General features: G+C 36.6%; 1 protein-coding gene and 3 non-coding genes across 4 annotated transcripts in view; 2 read left to right on the top strand and 2 right to left on the bottom strand.

The window, feature by feature from the left end:
- The window catches only part of LOC134846899 (dynein axonemal heavy chain 1-like), a 513436-nt gene that overhangs the window by 372462 nt on the left and 122327 nt on the right, over positions 1-18647 (top strand). The window contains exons 25-35 of the mRNA XM_063864314.1: positions 1228-1377; positions 1873-2066; positions 3082-3411; positions 5689-5866; positions 10765-11079; positions 11813-11971; positions 12277-12396; positions 13139-13279; positions 13726-13886; positions 14184-14515; positions 16280-16458. Of these exons, the coding sequence (XP_063720384.1) occupies positions 1228-1377; positions 1873-2066; positions 3082-3411; positions 5689-5866; positions 10765-11079; positions 11813-11971; positions 12277-12396; positions 13139-13279; positions 13726-13886; positions 14184-14515; positions 16280-16458 (2259 nt within the window). The remainder of the gene's footprint in view (positions 1-1227; positions 1378-1872; positions 2067-3081; positions 3412-5688; positions 5867-10764; positions 11080-11812; positions 11972-12276; positions 12397-13138; positions 13280-13725; positions 13887-14183; positions 14516-16279; positions 16459-18647) is intronic.
- Trnay-gua (transfer RNA tyrosine (anticodon GUA)) lies at positions 1059-1142 on the bottom strand. Its single transcript is given in 2 exon segments — positions 1059-1094; positions 1106-1142. It is a non-coding gene; the product is annotated as a tRNA-Tyr (tRNA).
- Trnay-gua (transfer RNA tyrosine (anticodon GUA)) lies at positions 3690-3773 on the top strand. Its single transcript is given in 2 exon segments — positions 3690-3726; positions 3738-3773. It is a non-coding gene; the product is annotated as a tRNA-Tyr (tRNA).
- Trnar-ucg (transfer RNA arginine (anticodon UCG)) lies at positions 16174-16246 on the bottom strand. Its single transcript has one exon. It is a non-coding gene; the product is annotated as a tRNA-Arg (tRNA).

The raw sequence follows: 18647 nt of genomic DNA, 5'->3' as shown, positions 1-18647 counted from the left end.
TTGGGTTTCGCTGAATCAGTTGTTAATCTCACTATAATGGTGAATCTGTAATGGTTATTGGCCTGTTCAGAGTGGAGTTAGCAACGTCCATGCTTTAGACGACAAAGAGCTTGCCGATTCTTGCCAGGAGCTGATTTTTCATAAAATGTTTTTTTATATTATTGGATTTTTGTTTGTTTGCTGAATTTTTTGGTTGGTTTTTTTGTTGGTTCAAGCAAGTTTCGCTAAAACAGAAAGCGTTTTGATTCGTTCCTGTGACTTTTTATTTGCTTTTTCAATGTTTTGTTTTTGCTCAACCGGTTTAACCGGATTGAATGGTTTCGGCAAATGTGATATCGCTTTAGTCATTTTGAATTGCGTCGTTTTATAAGCAAAAATATATGTTTTTTTTTGTTTTTCAGGAAGGGGAAAGCAGCAAAACTCTATAGCTCAATTTTTTTCTTGTAATTTTGTTTTCGGTTAAATGATTTATTTGTTTTCTGCCTAATCAAGTATTGTCGGCTTAGGTGGCGCTCGATCATTTTTTATGAATGATAATTCAACTCTGTCGGTTGTTTTTTCAGGAGTGCTTTTCTCTTCTGACATTTGACATCATTTGAGAAAAACGTATTAATTTAACGTGTTTTTTCATAAAGAGGCCAAACTGTGCACTGGATAGGCGAACAATTTTGTGTCTGTATGTTCCTGGATTCCGGAGACACGTCTTTAAACATGGTAAAATTTGGTCGGAACGATCAAAGGAAAGTGAAGAAAAAAAGAAGAACAAAGGGAGCGTCCTTGTTGCGGAATCCGCTTACAATGCACTAAATGCACAGTTTGGCCTCATTATGTTTTCCAATACTTGATGTAGTGGAAATTTTCTGGAAAATTTCCCTTGCGGAAGGGGAATAGAACAGAAAAAGAGCCGTTCAACTTCAAGCCTGAATGCCTGATAAAAACTGTTGTTTATCCCAACCAATAAAAATAGATATGATGGTAAAAACCTAATGACGGAGATCGAATGATTTCCGGAACAATCCGACGCTTAGAAAGATTTGAAAAGAGCCAAAAACAAGTTCTCCGCCGACCCGGACTCGAACCAGGGACCTAAGGATCTCAGTACGCACTACAGTCCTCCGCTCTACCAACTGAGCTATCGGCGGCTGTTCTTAGATACAGTTTAAAGTTCCAAATTCAAGCATAAAAAAGTTCAATTAATGATTTAATTATTTTTTTTGCACGTTTCAGGCACTATTCCGACCAGTGGCGATGATGGTACCCAACTACACTATGATCGCGGAGATCTCTCTCTACTCTTTCGGATTTGACAATGCACGTGGACTGGCGAACAAAATCACGACTACGTTCAAACTATCCTCCGAACAGCTCAGTTCCCAGGTCTGCTAAAAATCTTAGAGACCTTTAGTGTCGCTTCTTGTTGAAGTGGGTATTTGTCGATGGTTGTTGTGGTCACAGCTTTTGAAGATGAAGCTGCGTTTCTCGAACAAATTCAGTGATTTTTTTCTCATACCATAGATTTTAAGAATATACGTTCTTTGACGAATCAACGCTTCCAAGTTTGGTTGCTTATAAGAATGAAACCCCGAATTAAAACTTCATTCAGATTACGGTTCAGTATGTTTACAGAATAATGAAAGCGGCATCAGAGCATGCTTTGACATAAATTTTGTCAAAAGTGTTTTTTTTTTTGCTTTGAAGCCTTTAATTCGGCTTTTTATATAAACAACTAAAAAACAACAACAACCTAACGACCACTGATTGATCCTAAGCAAGTGAACGGTCTCGTTTCTAAACTGGTTAAGGAGGGAGAGTGTTCACTTGGTCCCATTGAACTGATTTGTTGAAGAACGAATTGGATTGTAATGTTGGCAGGACCATTATGACTTTGGGATGCGTGCGGTGAAGACTGTGATCAGTGCTGCGGGTAATCTGAAGAGGGAGCATCCCGAGATGGACGAGGAGCTCATCTGTCTCAGGGCCATCAGGGACGTCAATGTGCCCAAGTTCCTGGTGGACGATCTCAAACTGTTCAACGGAGTCGTGTCCGATCTCTTCCCTGGAATCAAGTGAGTTATCGACCGCTATTATTCTTTGTTTGGCTTAGAGATGTAAAATTTCACTGTTGTTCAAGTAATATTCTATCTGTAAATTTTGCCTTTTGTCTCTCTCCTCTCTCTCTCTCTTTCTCACACCAATCAATTGGCAAAAAATTAGTATGGCATATCTTTTCCCAATGTTTGAGTATCATAATGTCAAAATAGAGAAACTCAAAAATCTATAATTTTCTATTGAACCGACATCCAAAAACTATACGCGCTGTAAACTAGCTTTTTGAGATTTTGTTTTGAGATCGTTTAAAAAAATGTTCTACGTTTATTTGAAAAATTTGATCTACGTTTAGTGATAACAGGTAAAGTCATTATCAAGGTTCGATCCAACTTCATTATTCACCATAGACTACATTCTACATAGACATCAATTAAATGAGATTTTTATTACATCGGTTCCAGCATCACGAAGCCTAGGTGTGTCGTTTTTGCATAGCACATTTTGTGCTTGCAAGTAGACGGATTCCGTGCACATGCTTTATTGCTTGGATTGGTAAAAACCTGTTGCGGAATCCGTGACCAAATATCTTCAGTGGCGACATGCGGTGTCAATACTACGATGTCAAGGAATCCGCAACATACGTTTTTCCGATGAATTCCGCGGAATCCGTGGGTTTTAACGAACAATGTATAGTATTCGTGTATTTTTGTGGCGCATTGTTTTTATACTACACTGAGTGTCACTATGTAGTACACTGAATCTGAGGAATCAGAGACATTTCAACCCGCTCACTTGCGTGATAAATTGGCGCATGATCAAATCAGGAATCAGCGAAGTTTAAATGTGTATGTCTGGATGGATGTATGGATAATTTACACGAACGATATTTTGCAATTTTTCATTCACTATTTAACAGTTTTTGATACCATGTCAATCAACAGTAGTGCCCAATTTTCAATATTTTCAATCTTTTTCAGCTTTCATTTTTAGAGTTTCTTCATACCTAACTTAATTTTAACAAAATGTTTTCAGGCAAGAGTCGATCGACTATGGAGACCTCGACAGCGCTCTTCGGAAGACCTGTCTATACAAGAAAGACTTAAAAGACGTCGACGCATTCGTCCTCAAATGTATCCAGTTATACGAAACGACAGTGGTGCGACACGGACTCATGTTGGTGGGTCCGACTTGCTCCGGGAAAACAAAGTGCTACAGTACTCTGCAGGCGGCCTTGACCTCGCTCAAAGGTCAGCCAGCTATTGGCGGAGGTCAATATGAGGCTGTACATACATATGTGCTGAATCCTAAGTCAATTACGATGGGTCAGTTGTACGGAGAATTTGATCTGCTAACCCATGAATGGTGAGTGGTTCTTCTGATTTTCATGAATAAGGTTCAAAATAATAGTGTTTTTATAAACATCTGTTGTAAGCATCGGTTTTACGGCGCATGGAAATATGTGGCTACAGTCAGAACTATCCTAACTAACAATGGATTACATGAATAAAAATTTTGCATGTAAATGTTCACAAAAGATTTGTATAAGTCGTAGAAGAGATGGATTATCAATTTTTACTGCTGGTGACCGACCAAATTTGTCAACGAAAATTCGATAGCTATTTCTGATTAATAATTAGCAGCCGCCGATAGCTCAGTTGGTAGAGCGGAGGACTGTAGAAAGTGCTGATATCCTTAGGTCCCTGGTTCGAGTCCGGGTCGGCGGAGGAGATATTTACGTTTTTCATTTTGCTTAATTTTAAAATTCATTTTGAAATTTTTGCTTTATAACTTCTGAACATTTTCAGTTTCCTTAAAAAAAATTGTTAAATATTCGAGAAATTGGTACAAGGGTGATAGAGGGGTCCCGACAAACCAACTGGGTTCCTGATTTAAATAAAGTGCCTCAAAATTGTTCCATTTATTGCTTCGTTGTTGTCAAGAAAAGTATCGAATAAGTTAGCGCAAATGAGCCAGGTTAATTACGTTTGAGAAAAAATGTTAAAACAACCGACCGGCGCATATTGATTTAGTTAATTGCTGTATTTGCTTAAAATTAGTGTTTTATAGAACCTCTCTCTCAATCTTGGAACCTCTTTCTCAATTTTACCAGGACACCCCTATCCTTTGTCTACCGAGAAGTTTTTGTAACAGCCGCCGATAACTCAGTAGGCAGAGCGGAGCATTGTATAATGTGTTTATATCATTAGGTCAATGGTTCGAGTCTAGGGCGACAGAGGAGAAATTCGGGCTTTTTGATTTTGCTGGATTTTAATATTCATTTTCGGAACATTTCGTTTCCTAACTTCAGAACATTTCTGTTCCGACTACTTTCAAAGAAAATGGCGAAATATTTGTGCTCGGGTGAGTCTTTCCTCCAGACCTACTTCGTCTTTTAAACTAGCAATTTTTGTGGTATTGCTTTTTTGAGCTCAAATTTAAAAAATATGTTTTACCTGTGATCGTTTTTTGTTAAATCATGGGGATTTATAAGTTGTCAATTTGGAATAATTAACGCGCGATTTATTTCGCGCTACTAATGCGTAAGCGGTGATTTGATCCGGCTTGAAAATTGTTCCAAATTGAATTGACGCGTGCTATTGTTTCTTATTAATATGTTATTTAATGTTAAATAAAGTACTTAGTGCTTTAATTAGCGTGCGGGAGATGATTTCCAAAAAAAATTAATCAAATTTTTCCATTTTTTCAAATTTTTCTTCACTTTCATTTAAATTGAGAAAATAGGCATTAAAGGGCAGACAGAAAATTCAGGACGTCGCCCTGATGCGAGCAGTCTTGCTGTTTCCTAATAAATGAAGTTATTGTTCCTTCGATGCGAAAGTAACGGATTATTTATGCTCGTGATGGTTTTTTTTCTTCAGACAAATTTCGACTTTTTAACTAGCCATTTTTGACGGATTTTTTTTTGAAAATCATTCAAAATATATTGTTGTCTTGAGCTTAAATTTGAAAAGATATTTCTCCTGTGATCTTTTTTCGTAAAGTTATGTGGGTTTAAAGATTGGCGTTTTGGCCAATTTGGGACAATTAACGCGCGATATATTTTGCGCTATTAAAGCGTAAGCGTAGATTTAATCCGTCTTAGAAATCGTTCCAAATTGGTTGAAGGAAGCTTTTTTGCCATAATTGATTTGTTGCTAGAAGCGAAATTTATCACTTTTGTTCTTTATATGGTGTGTGGGGGGGATGATTTTTCATAAAAAATCGCAAATTTTTTTTACAAAATTTTTGTCAATTTTTTTTCTTTTTTTACCTTCAATTTTTTCATGTTATTACTGCTTCATAGACTTTAAAAGGCAGTCAGAACATTCAGGAATTCGCCCTGAAACGAGCAGCCTTGTTTAAATGTTTTGTGTACTTTTGAGTATTTTCTGCCTGAAACCAATTTATTATTATTATCATTATGATTAAATATTTGTGAAGGTTTTCGAACAGCCGTCGGTAGCTCAGTTGATAGATCTGATAGCCATCATGAGGCAGTTTGTTTCTCTGTTTACATTGTTAATAAATGCTTAGGGCTTTTCAGTTTCCCATCCCTCGTAAAATTGTAAAATTAACTTGGTTTCTAATTGTTCATACGTGAATGGACAGATGCCAGAAATGTAAAGGAACCTGATTTAGGACTGATGGGATCTTGTCGTCTCTGATCCGAATCGGGACTACAGCTCAGAATGATGACAAGAGGTGGTATATGTTCGACGGGCCAGTGGACGCCGTCTGGATCGAGAACATGAACACAGTGCTGGATGACAACAAGAAGCTCTGTCTGAGCTCCGGCGAGATCATCAAACTCACCGAGGTAAATAATCACTATTAGATGAAACATCATTTCTGTTTTAAAAGTCGATGAAGACTTTTATAGAAGTCGTGATAATTTTTTTCTAGAAAAAAGTCTTAAAATTTCTTCAGGCTCAAAATTACATTTTCGCGACTTGGCTTTTAATTTTTTTAGGTTCAGTTCGATTCCTTTTTTAAAAGGAGGACAAGCTCCATTATCGCACAGCGAAAGTGTAAAGGTCACGTAAAACGTGATTGATTTCTAGTTTTGAAAGTGGATATGGATTTTCAGATTTACCAGCGGAATTAAAGCTTTAATATTGATCCAGTTTTCTCAAATTGAGTTGATTTTCTCACAAAAAGTATTGACCATAAATTGTTCTTGAAATTTGAAGAACTTTTTGGCTCTTTGAATTTCTTTTTTGATTTTCTTTGAACAGTTTTTTTTTCTGTTTCCTTGCTATCATTAACTTTTTCAACTCTCTGTTGCCTGTGTTATAATGAAGATGAAGCTAAATGGCTTCGTGAGATTATTATTAAAACTTTTTAGAGAATTTATAGAAGTGTTTATTTTAAATGTCATAGTAAAAGCTTTTTGATTTATTCATCATCATCATCATCATTGCTGGATTATACACCCTTTTTGGTACTCAAAGGTGTTTGTTTTGTCTGTCTCCTTAGTACGTGGCCGATGTGTAATAATGAGATCTGAATAAATGTGTCTTCAGTGATTTTCTGAATAACTGAAAGTCCGTTTCTTCTCGCATTTTCTGGGGCAGTGAATTCCAAAGTTTTGCTCCACAATAGCTGAAAGATCTTCTACCTAAACTTGAATTAACTCTGGGTACTACCAATTTTGGACCATCACGCAAGCTATAGCTATTTTGTTTTAATTTGAGTATGTCTCTTAAAAATGCTGGACATAAATAGTTTCGGTTTAGTACTTTGAAAACAATGCACAGTAGTTTGAACTCAATTCGCTTCGAGACTGGTAACCAATGTAGATCATGTAGATAAGGGCTGGTTGGTGTTCCTTTCTTGAGTTGGAATACAAATCGTCCAGCTGAATTTTGTATTTTCTGCAGTTTCATCAAAAGGTAATTGGGTAAACCAAAATATAGGCTATTGCAATAGTCAAGGCGGCTAAGTATAAGGGATTGACAGAGTAAATGTCGGGTCTCAAAAGAAAGGAAAGCTTTTATGCTAAAAAGTTTCCGCAGAATGTAATAGGCCGAGCTACAAACAGAATTGATTTGTCGTTGTAAGTTAAATTTGGAATCAAAAATAAAACCAAGCACTGTAAGTGTGTCTTCTGATTTGATAATTTCATTATTAACACGTATGTTTATTTCTCTTGCAACCTTCCTGTCAACAAACAGAACTTCTGTTTTATCAGAATTTATTTTCAAATTATTCATTTCAAACCATTTGGTAATTTTGACTAGACTTGCATTCAGATGATCAACTGAACTATTTAAATCTGCGGCTGATAAGTAAATTAAACCATCATCCGCATAAATTTGATAATTCAAATCAAGAGATAAAAAGAGAGACCGTAGAGGTAAAAGGTAAATGCTAAAAAATAGAGGACCTAATATGGATCCTTGGGGAACTCCATTTTTCACAGATTCAGTCGAAGATAACCAGCTACTAATTTTAACTGCCTGGTAGCGACCACATAAATAAGACTTACAAAGTTCAAGAGCTGCTCCTTCAAGTCCAGTGTAATTTTCCAGACGGCGTAATAAAATATCATGAGAGACCGTGTCAAAGGCAGCACTTAAGTCAAGAGCCACTAAGATTACGGGGCATTTGCTTGAAAGCTTGTTAAGAATGTCATTACTGGTGTTCAAAAGTGCTAATTCAGTGCTATATCCTTTACGATACGCTGATTGATAAGGATCGAGAATATCAAGCTTGTTTAAAAGATGCAGCAATTGAATCGAGATTACTCTCTCAAAAATTTTGGATGAAAAAGATAATTGGGTAACAGGTCTATAAGAAGACAACAGATTTCTATCAAGTGTTGCTTTCTTCAGAAAAGGACTTATAATGCCTAACTTGAAAACATTTGGGAAATGTCCTTTCTGTAAACAATTGTTCAGTATGCCAGTAAAAGTTGGCACCCAGCTTTTTTGAATTTTCTTCATAATCTCAGTTGGCATAGAATCGCAGGGGCTGGTAGCATTGGACATGGATGCAATTGCTTTATAAATATCATCACAAGTAACTTTATTGAACGAACTAAATTTCACTTTGTCTCTGGCTAATGTTTCATTTGAGTCACGGTAATAAAAGTTATGAGGTTTCAATGAAGCAATGACGCTCTCAATTTTCTCAATAAAGAAAGTATTAAATTTATCTGCCAGATCTGATAAAGAACAATTATTGGGTAGCACTGATCTCGTATCAATTCCTAAAACTTCATTGAAAGAACTGTATGAGCTCTTTGGTTGTGATTTGATACGATTTACTTCCCTATTGTAGTAATCAAACTGTTTCTCTTTAAATAACTTGCGACAATCCAGATTGGCATTCTTCAGAGTCAATCTATTTTCCAGTGAAGGAACTTTATTGAAGATTCGTTCAAACTTACGGCGCTTTTACTTCATCGTTTGCAAGTCATGGTCAAAAAATTTGCAGTTACGTTTTCTAAAAAGCCGAAATTTAGTTGGGTTAATATCAATTGTAACTTCAGCTACTATGTCAGAGAAATCCTTCATGGCTGTGTTGTTTTCTTCGAAACTGATTTGATTGACCAGTAAGTTACTTTCTATTTCTCCAGCTAATTCTATAAGATCAATATTGTCCCATTTTCTGTAAGGTTTTAAAATTCGTTCTGCCATTGAAACACTTATTGGTAGTAGAAAAGATATAACATGATGGTCAGAAACTTCGAAAGGGATCACGTTTAATTGCGATATTTTTATTTCATCTGTAATAGCTACTAAGTCTAAAATATTTCCAGAGCAATGTGTTGGTTCGTTTATAATTTGTTTCAGACCAAACTCTTGAAAGACATCTTGGAGGAGTAAATAACGATTGTCTTTATTATTAAAGAAGTGTACGTTGAAATCACCCAATATCACACATAAATCATAATCAGTGGAAAATTCGTAAATCATGTTGTATAATTGTTCTTTAAAAATCAAAAAATCTCCACATGGAGGCCTATTTTATTCACGATGGAAAGGGAGAACTCTCGAGCTGTTCAACTTTTTATGTAGAACCGCTCGTGGCATCAGGGCGGGTCTCGAGCCTTTATACTGACAAGCGGATACTTAGCTACTTCGCCCCTACTCATGGGTTGACAAAAGGTTGACAAAAATGCTCATGATACAATATCATGCTATGAAAAAAATGTTTATCATACAATTTCATTGTAGAAAAAAATAGCAAAAAAGCGTTTTTCCCTTGCAGTGAAATATCATAATAAGCTTTTTTCGCAATAGGGAATTTAATAACAAGCTTTTTGCCATGACTTTTTTTTCACGAAAATTATAAAAAATAGCATCCGAAATTTTATTTTTCCGACATTTTGAAAAATGTGGAGGAACTTTGTTTTCGGGTGTGTTTTAATTTTTTTCTTTTTCTCTTTTAAACAAAATCAGGTACCACAAGTAATCATCGGAATGGGTTGAGTGATATATCTTATGAAAGCCCTTTCAGTAATGATTTCAAACGACTTAAAAAATTGAAACATTTTTTTCAGTGTGGAGAAAAACTAGTTTTAAATTTTTGATTTTGAGTCTTATTACAAGCTAATAAGGTGAGGCTAAGCAGGCTTAAAAAAGCTAGCTTATTTAAGCTTAATTTTCGCCGTGAAAACTTAGTTTTACTCGAGTTAAGTTATGTTTTGGAGTTTTTTAGCGCCAAGTTTTGAATTAAAAACTTAAAAATTCAAAATTTTCTGCAAAAAATTTTGTTTAAATTTTTTTTTGATTTTTTCTTCGTTTTTCTAATTACTTTTCTTCAAAAACTGTTTTTCAATTGTTCTATTTTACTATGAATGTCGAATATGCCTAATTTCTATTTTTCGTTAAAATCTTTTTATCACACCACGCAAAAAAACGACAATCCAGTTTGAAAAATATATTTCTTAAGTGTTGTTTTTTGCCCAAAAATATACTAACCAATTAAATAGCATTCGGCGATTTTCGCTATCTAAATTATTGTAAAGATTCGATTTCACACACAGTATTCTATAAAAGAAAAAACGTAACTGTTTGTATGTGGCTAGAAAACTATTTCTTGAGAAATTCAGTGATTGAAAAAAATTGCCTATTTTTTTACAGGTACAGGTATATTTTGATTAAAAAAAAACGAAAAATACTATTTGTCTTTCTTCGCAAAACACTGGCTTAGGAGTTTTTTTTTTGTTTTTTTTTGTGTGACAAACTTCACCTAGACTACTTTATAGACACAAAATATCACATTTGCATGCAAAACTTTTTCTTTAAAACATTTATTTGAGCTCAGAATCAAATTTGCAATCAAAAATGGTTAAAAAAATTTTTACTTCTCTATTTCACATTTTTTTTGGAAAAAAGCATATCATACAATTCTCACGTATGAAATTTATAGGATGAGTATTTTTATACACAAAAAAAATTTTGGTGGCAAAATTGCTCTCATGTAACAAATCTGTCATAAACTTGTTTTATTTGATTTTAAAACCAAATTAAGATCATTTTTGAACTACAAAATTGATTGAAAAAAACTTATCATATAATTTCTTTTAATGGTTATCGTATGATAACTTTTTTTCATAGACTCCATATATGAAATTGTGTGATAGGTATTTTTTCTTGTATGGACGCCAACCCGGGCTCCCCTATTGGGTTCTATTGAGAATACTGCTCAATTGACCCGGTTTCATTGACCACAGAACAAACCTATGAATGTTGGTTTTCACTTCAGGCGATGACGATGATGTTCGAAGTGGCTGATCTGGCGGTTGCTTCGCCCGCTACAGTGAGTCGATGTGGTATGGTCTACTTGGAACCCAGCAGCCTGGGTCTGTCTCCGTTCGTGTTCTGCTGGCTAAGACGTCTGCCAGAGATCTTCTTCGACCAGAAAAGCGTTTTTGAGAAGCTGTTTGATGTGTACATGGAACCGGCAGTGGAGTTCATCAGGAGTGACTGTAAGGAGATTGTCACTTCGGTCGACGGGTGTCTGACCTTCTCGCTTCTTAAGCTGCTGGAGTGTTTCTTCACACCCTTCTTACCTAAAGAGGCAAGTTTATTTTTGAAATTAATTCTTACCTGGAATTCAATAGGACGTAGATAAAATCTCATGACCATATCAACTACTACAAATTTCATATATTCATTTTTGATAATAATTTGAAAATGTTTGGAGAGTCAAAAAAGAAAAAGATGGGCCGCTTAACCCACTCTTTCACCAAAAAAATTTCAATTTAACGAAAAAACAATGAAATTTTGTCAGCTGTACGCTGTGGCGTGCGCAGAAATTTTTTAGGGGGGGGGGATTTTCTAAAAATTTTTTAAAATTTTGCGGACCTTTTTTTAGGTCGATCAATTTGATTTGGCAAGCTCTCTGAAAATACTATAAGGGCCCTATTTTGTCTTTTTTGTTTTTTCGGCGCGCGTTCCGCACTCAAAAATTTTTCTTTGCCCCCCCCCCCCCCCCCCTCGGCACGCTGCTGGTTGTACTCTTGATATTAATTAATAATTAATTTCAGTTTTTATTCATCGATTTTAGTTTCCTTTTGGAGCTATATCTTGTTTGATGAAAATCTCATACCAAGCAGCTGTTGATTCGTTACGTTAAGATTAGATAATAAGGGATTTAAGAAAAGAGTTTATGACAACACAGCGAGTATGAATCATAGTGGGCTTTGACCCTGCGACCTTTCGATCGAGCAGCGGAAGCTTAGTAACTTCAACACCGCTCCCAAAATTTGTTTGAAATAACATTGCTGGTATCATTATTAATTTATTGACAGGGTGACAAGCCAATCTCGCAGGATGTGATTGAACAGCTGCCTAAACTGATCGAGCCCTGGTTCATATTCTCCCTCGTGTGGAGTGTGGGCGGCACCTGTGACGAGAGCAGCCGGGAGAAGTTCAGCAACTGGCTCAGAGTCAAGATGAGAGACAACGAGGTACCCACCTATTCACTTATCCCACTGCGCTTTTTCCATCCCCTCCCCCTCAACTTTACATTGCATGTTTTTCCATTTGATTCGACATTGAAATCACATTACGCCTGAAATTGATCATCGAATTGAAAGTTAAATGATGGGAGAGCCTTCATTTGTCCAGGTTTTTTTATGTTTTATGTTTATTTTCTGTTATATATTCAGTTAACTATTTAATAGTGCAAAAATAGCTTGGAAATTGCAAATTCGTGTTTGTTCATGATTAGTTCATGCTCACTTGCAATGTTTAAATGGTTTGTTCATTCCAGGCGCAGCTTCCATTCCCAGAAGGGGGTCTGGTGTATGACTACGTGTTGGACGACGGGGGACTCAGTCAGGGGGACACTGGCACCGGAGAGGAGGAGGCGGATGAAGACGCCAAGGCAGAGGTAGTCTGCCTCCCCTCTGTTGCTAATTTAGTCTAATTGACGCCCCCTCCCACTCCTACCCTTACAACTGCCGCGCATTTACTATTTCAACGCACCGATTTTCATGTCAAAAAATATTGAAAATAACTTTAGAGCTGTAGCATCAACAGAAGTTAACCATGGTGCAAGGTAGAAAAAAGAAGTTAAACTTATTCTACGTTGATTTGGGTTGGTGTATTTTGATTTGCTTCTATTTTGGTCTTGACTCTCGACTTGAAATTAGATGTCTTTTGAAGCTAGTGCCAACGAAGGAAATTGTGAAGCCCATCACTTTTCCCTATATCGGAGACGTCCCTCGCCGCGTAACTCTTTCTTAAATTATGCATTTTCATCCGTAGTTTACCTTCATCCAAAATTATTTTAAACTTCGTTTGTGGCAGAAGTTCTTTTTCTTTTCCACCCTCCTTGAGTATTGATAAATTTCCATAATGAGACTTCACTTACACCGTATTGGTTGTTGGAATTCACTAAGTGGGGGCGAACTTGACGACTACTCAATTAAATACTTTCTTCTGTAGTCATGATATATAGTAATCATTTTAGTATGCCAAGTTACAGTGAATGCAATCCTTTTTCACCAGAATAACCTTGATCAAATTAAATGCATTCATACTGCTTTCAATAAGACGTATAGTCATCATTAATTTCACGCTAGAATAAATCGGATCATATTTTTTATTAAGCTGCATTGTTGTGTGAGTAGATCACTTGGGTGAACTGGATGAAAGGGGCGGAGCAGTTTGCAGTGCCCTCTGGAGTGTCCTACTCTGACATTATGGTCCCCACCCTGGACACCATCAGGAGTGCATACGTCATACACATGCTCATCACAAACAAGAAACCGGTGAGTCATCACTAGATTGGATCCCTCAATACAGTTATGAAAGATTCGTCCCGCTGTTTTTATGAAAAGTATAAAAATGCTGGAAAACAATTGCAAAGCAAAAGTGTTTCCAGATATTCACAAACCTTTAAATATTTTTTGTGGCCCATCTATGTTTTAGGGACCAAGCTATCATGTTCTGTACTAATCCCTTCTAAATATTGGAATAATTGAATAAAGTAACATTTGCCAGCCCAAAATCGTTCAGCCAAGCTCATATATTTCTTTATTTTACCAGAGAATCAACTTTGAATTTTTTACGAAAGAAATTGACAATAACAAGTTATTTTTTGGTTCTTCGAGAATGAGTAGTCCTGATTATTTTTGAACCATTTTGTTTGATAGCTATAATAGTATTTGTCGAATTAAACAGATCTCTCAGTCAGATGTGTTGCTTTTATTTCCAGCTGCTGTGTGTGGGTCCGACTGGAACTGGTAAAACACTGACCATAGCGGACAAGCTTCTGAAGAACATGCCGTCCAACTTAGTGACTGAGTTCTTCACTTTCTCCGCCAGGACTTCAGCCAATCAGACTCAAGATCTCATCGACTCCAAACTGGACAAAAGGTTACAAGCTATAAACTTTTCACAATGTCGATTGATGTGTATCAGCAAGTAGGAACTATAGGAACTATATATTTTGCAAAAAGGGGGAGATTTGTTATTAGGTCAAAATTCACATAATGCTCAACAGTTGGACGGGTTCATTAAAGGGGTGGCAATTCTTACGAAGTACCAAAGTGGTAAATAGATAAAGAGATCCGAAATTAATTTGACAGTTTTTGATTCCTGCTAATTGTTGCATCGCTAATAAATATTCTTCAATTCAAAATACAAAACTTTTCAAATTGTGTTAATTTTCAGACGAAAGGGAATCTTCGGACCTCCGTTGGGCAAGAACTCAGTCTTCTTCATCGATGACTTGAACATGCCCGCCCTCGAGACATACGGGGCCCAGCCGCCGATCGAGTTGATCAGACAGTTCATGGATCACTCGGGGTGGTACGACCGCAAAGCAATCGGTTCCTTCCGCACCCTGGTCGACATCACATTCCTGGGTGCGATGGGTCCCCCGGGAGGAGGTAGGAATCCGATCACTGCTCGACTGACGAGACACTTCAACTATCTGTCCTTCACCGAGATGGAGGACAGCAGCAAGATGAGGATCTTCTCCATCATTCTCGACAGCTGGCTCGGTACGATATAACTTGATAATGTTGTTGTTGTTGTTTGCTCTCAATCTAATTTGATTATGTATTTTTTTTTTGCTTTCGAGGCATTTTATTTTAATGGCGCGACTGAATTTCGATATTGCCATTTAATTTCGCTTGAAACATGTTTTCAAGCAAAATATTAAGTTTTGAAACACGCCACGGTTTTTGTTTTTCAAAAATTTGAATTTTTAGGTCGACAAAAATCGATGTTGATTTGTCGTGGGCCCCAATCCACGTCAACTCTTATCCACAAAAAATCGAAAAAAAATCAATTTTCAAGAAATTTAGAGCGGGCATTATTAGAAAAAAAAATAGTTTTGAAATACGACAAGTAAATCATGGGTGTGTCTAGGGATTTCTCAAGAGGTAGACAGACCTTTTTGGGCGAACAAATTCATTTCCAACCTCGGTACAAGTATGATAGTTGGGTCAAGTATTAAAATCTTACAAAAAATTTCAATAACGCTTTTTCATGCTTACTTTTTCCTGGGACTCAACTATCATAATTGTACGTAATTTCTCCTAAAACACGACTAAAGACTTTATTTGGAACTGCACAATATCGCAAAAAAATTACAGAATACTTTTAATCAAGGTGCAATATTTTTCAAAAAAATATCAGATTTTAAACTGTCCTGTCAAAAAAACTGTTCGAGTAGATGAAAAAATTTCAGTTTTGAGCAAAAATTTCGACGCACTGCGAATCTAAAACACTAATGCAGATTTCCAATTATAAATGAGCCCCAAATTTGATCAATTAAAATGCATAATAGCTGATTTCAGCAAAAAATCCCCTATTCGTCAAATTTTCCTCATTTTTTGCCGCAGAATTCGATTCTCTGCAGAAAACACACATTTTTCGAAAAATCAAAAATCTTTGCAGTCCGCATCCCAGGATTTGTCAATTCGCTTCGCGGATTTTTTCCATGCTTGCCACTGACATAAAAATAAAAAACTCTCTTTTCCACTTAACCGAATCTTTGGTTACTACGTTTGAGTACCCAAGGTTTATGTCAAATGTCATTTGTGTTCGGTTACGAACAGAACCAAAAAATTTTGAGAAATTAGAATGTAAAAAATCAATATTTTTGGTTTATGGAAAAATGCTAGTCATACAATTTCCATATATGATAAATTACTAATCATAAACCTTTCATGCAATTTTCTGTACTTATGGAATTGCATGAAAAGTTCATGATTAGCATTTTTCCATATATGAAAATTGTATGACTACCATTTTTGGTCAACCCGGCCAGTTGTTAGTTTTTCACTGCAAATTTTCATTACATTATGTTATGACTTCGTACAGTTAGTTTTTCAAAACTGAAAATCAAATGTGGAAGGGGGATGGAAAACAACCAAAAATAATTCACATTCGGTACTTTTTACTTAACCGAATAGCAAACAGCAGTCGTTAGGGTATTCTGATTGGTCGAACTTTTTCCATTATTATTTGGTCTCTCTAATAATATTCAGACGGCACTCTCTGAACAGTAATAATGAAAGAACAGAAAAACTTGTGCTTGTAATGCAAATATTTTGAAATATATTAATGACGATTTTTCATTGGTCGCTTCAGAGAAATGTCTTCAATCATGTGAGTTTATAGATTGTATTCTTTATTCTTAAAGTCAAAAATTCGACCACAGAGGGACTCGAACCCCCAATCTTCTGATTCGAAGTCAGACGCCTTATCCGTTAGGCCATGCGGCCATGAATTTAACCTGATCATGAACGATTTTATAGGGAACAGCCCGGTAGGCACGACGAATTGTGAGAGTATGACGAGAGAGTCGATCGACGTGTACAACACTATTGTGGTGTCTCTGCTGCCCACTCCTGCCAAGAGTCACTACACATTCAACCTGAGAGATCTCTCCAAAGTGTTCCAGGGTATCCTCATGGTGGACCCTGCCAAGATTGGGGTCAGTAGAATGGTCTTTGAGGCCCGCTTGCCGGCTCTCGGCTCTTTAAAGTTATGTTTATCTCCCTTCCTTTTCTCCAACAACGGCCGTGCCGGTGCGCGACAATTCGATCCGAAATTAATGAAAGAAGCATCGAAACCACATGACATGAATGGGAAAAAGCATCATAACCCGGTCGAACACACGAATGTTGTTCGACTCAAAATCCGTGTTCGAAAACAGGGGATCAATTGAGCAATCCCCCCACTCGTAATGACCAATTGAGCTATCCCCCCGGTAATGACCCATTGAGTTATCTCCCTCTCCTCCGCCGAGTCTTTTTACTTATTACGCCTAGTTCTTTCTGAATGTTGAGATTTTGAAATATTCAATGTATAAATGCTTAGAACAGCATACTGATTGATTTGGTTAATACAAATGCGATCACTTTATTCTTAAGCCGACTTCTAACGAGGCCGAATTTTGAGCAGATTGTTGGCTTTTTTTAGTGTAGCTATTTTCTGTTTTTTTTCTGCTCTGGGTAAAACTCTGTAGGTTAATTTATCAGAGTTGAATAGTTTTCAAAATAATCAAAGCTTTTGGCTAATTCGGCTTATTTATAAGTCGACTGAAAATTGTGCATTACGAGGCCAAACTCTGGGGGCACTTTTTTGTGTCCGTATGTTCCTGGATTCCATAGACAAACCTTTAAACATGTTCCAAAATGCCAGTGGATTCCACTTACAAAACTTCCGTGGATTCCGCGTACAAATACCTGTAACGTAAATTTTGTCGGCACATTTGTTGTGCCGCGGATTCCGCAACAAGCGAACATAGTTAGTTGTTTTGAATTCCACAACTGTAAGTGGATTCTACAAAATGTAAGTGGAAGCGGCAAATGTAAGTGGAATCCGCAAAATTTGTAAGCGGAATCCGCAAACGTAAGCGGATTCCGCAAACTGGGAGTGGATTCAGAATTTTGTTCATTAATGAAATTGCATATGAACAATTAAAAGCAAAAACTGGAATTCTTATCTATAGCAATGCGGAATTTAAAGGCAAGGATTAACTAAATCGGTGGATGTCACCTTTTAGTATTTTGGAAACACAACACCGAATAAGTTCAATATTTGGAGTCATTGGGTTGAGAGTGTATGGAAACACAACGCACAGCATATCGCCGAATTAGGTCAGTATTTGGGATTGCATCAGTATTTGGGATTAAAGTTCAGATCGAAGTAGGTCAGTATTTGGGATCAGTAGGTCAGTATTTGGGATCGAAGTTCAGTAGGTCAGTATTTGGGATCGAAGTTGAGATCGAAGTTGACAGGATTTGAGATCGAAGTTGGGTTGACAGGAACTGAGACCAAACGTTTAGTATTTCAACTAGTAGTTGATCATTGTAGTAATTGAGATTGATTTTTCTGGTGACCAGTAATTAAAAGATATAACTTTAAAGGCTATATATACTACATATATACATTTATGTAAACGGAATCCGCAAAAAAATGCGGATTCCACGTACAATTTGCGGATTCCATTTACAATTTGCGGATTCCACTTACAGGTTGCGGATTCCGCTTACAGTTGCGGAATCCGCAACAGCTCAATTTAACTATACAAATGTCTTATTATTTGTTTGTGGATTCCAGAAACTGTTCTGGATTCCGCAAGTGTTTTAGGTGTTTGTTTGTGGAATCCAAAACAGCTAAGAAGATCAAAGAAAATTAGCAAAGTTGCGAATTCCACGACAAATCTGGTTTTGATCTGTTGTGGAATCCGCTTACAATGCACAGAATGCACAGTTTGGCTTCGTAATGTGAACAAAACATTTTGAAATGGTGCTGAAATTTGATTGGCTAATTGTAGCCAATCAGATTCAAGCAAAATAGTTTCAGTTCAAGATGTTGAAATATAGATTTTTGGGCGGAACAAGTAAAAAAACCCCCACGCAAAAACACTAAAACGCTACAAAAAAGACTTAATCAAACGCGAGTAGATGGTTAATGTGTTCTTAGCCTGCAATCAATTGACCGACTGAAATTTATTTTGGCTCTTCAAAAATTGCTCGCATGGCAATGAGTCTTTGGAAACACAACGCACAGCATATCGCTGAATTAGGTCAGTATTTGGGATTGCATCAGTATTTGGGATTGAAGTTCAGATCGAAGTAGGTCAGTATTTGGGATCATTAGGTCAGTATTTGGGAT

This window comes from Symsagittifera roscoffensis, chromosome 5 (assembly GCF_963678635.1).
Source record: "Symsagittifera roscoffensis chromosome 5, txSymRosc1.1, whole genome shotgun sequence".
Taxonomy (NCBI): Eukaryota; Metazoa; Xenacoelomorpha; order Acoela; family Convolutidae; genus Symsagittifera; species Symsagittifera roscoffensis.
Note: the sequence above shows the minus strand (reverse complement) of the source record. Positions and strands in the feature narration are given on the sequence as shown.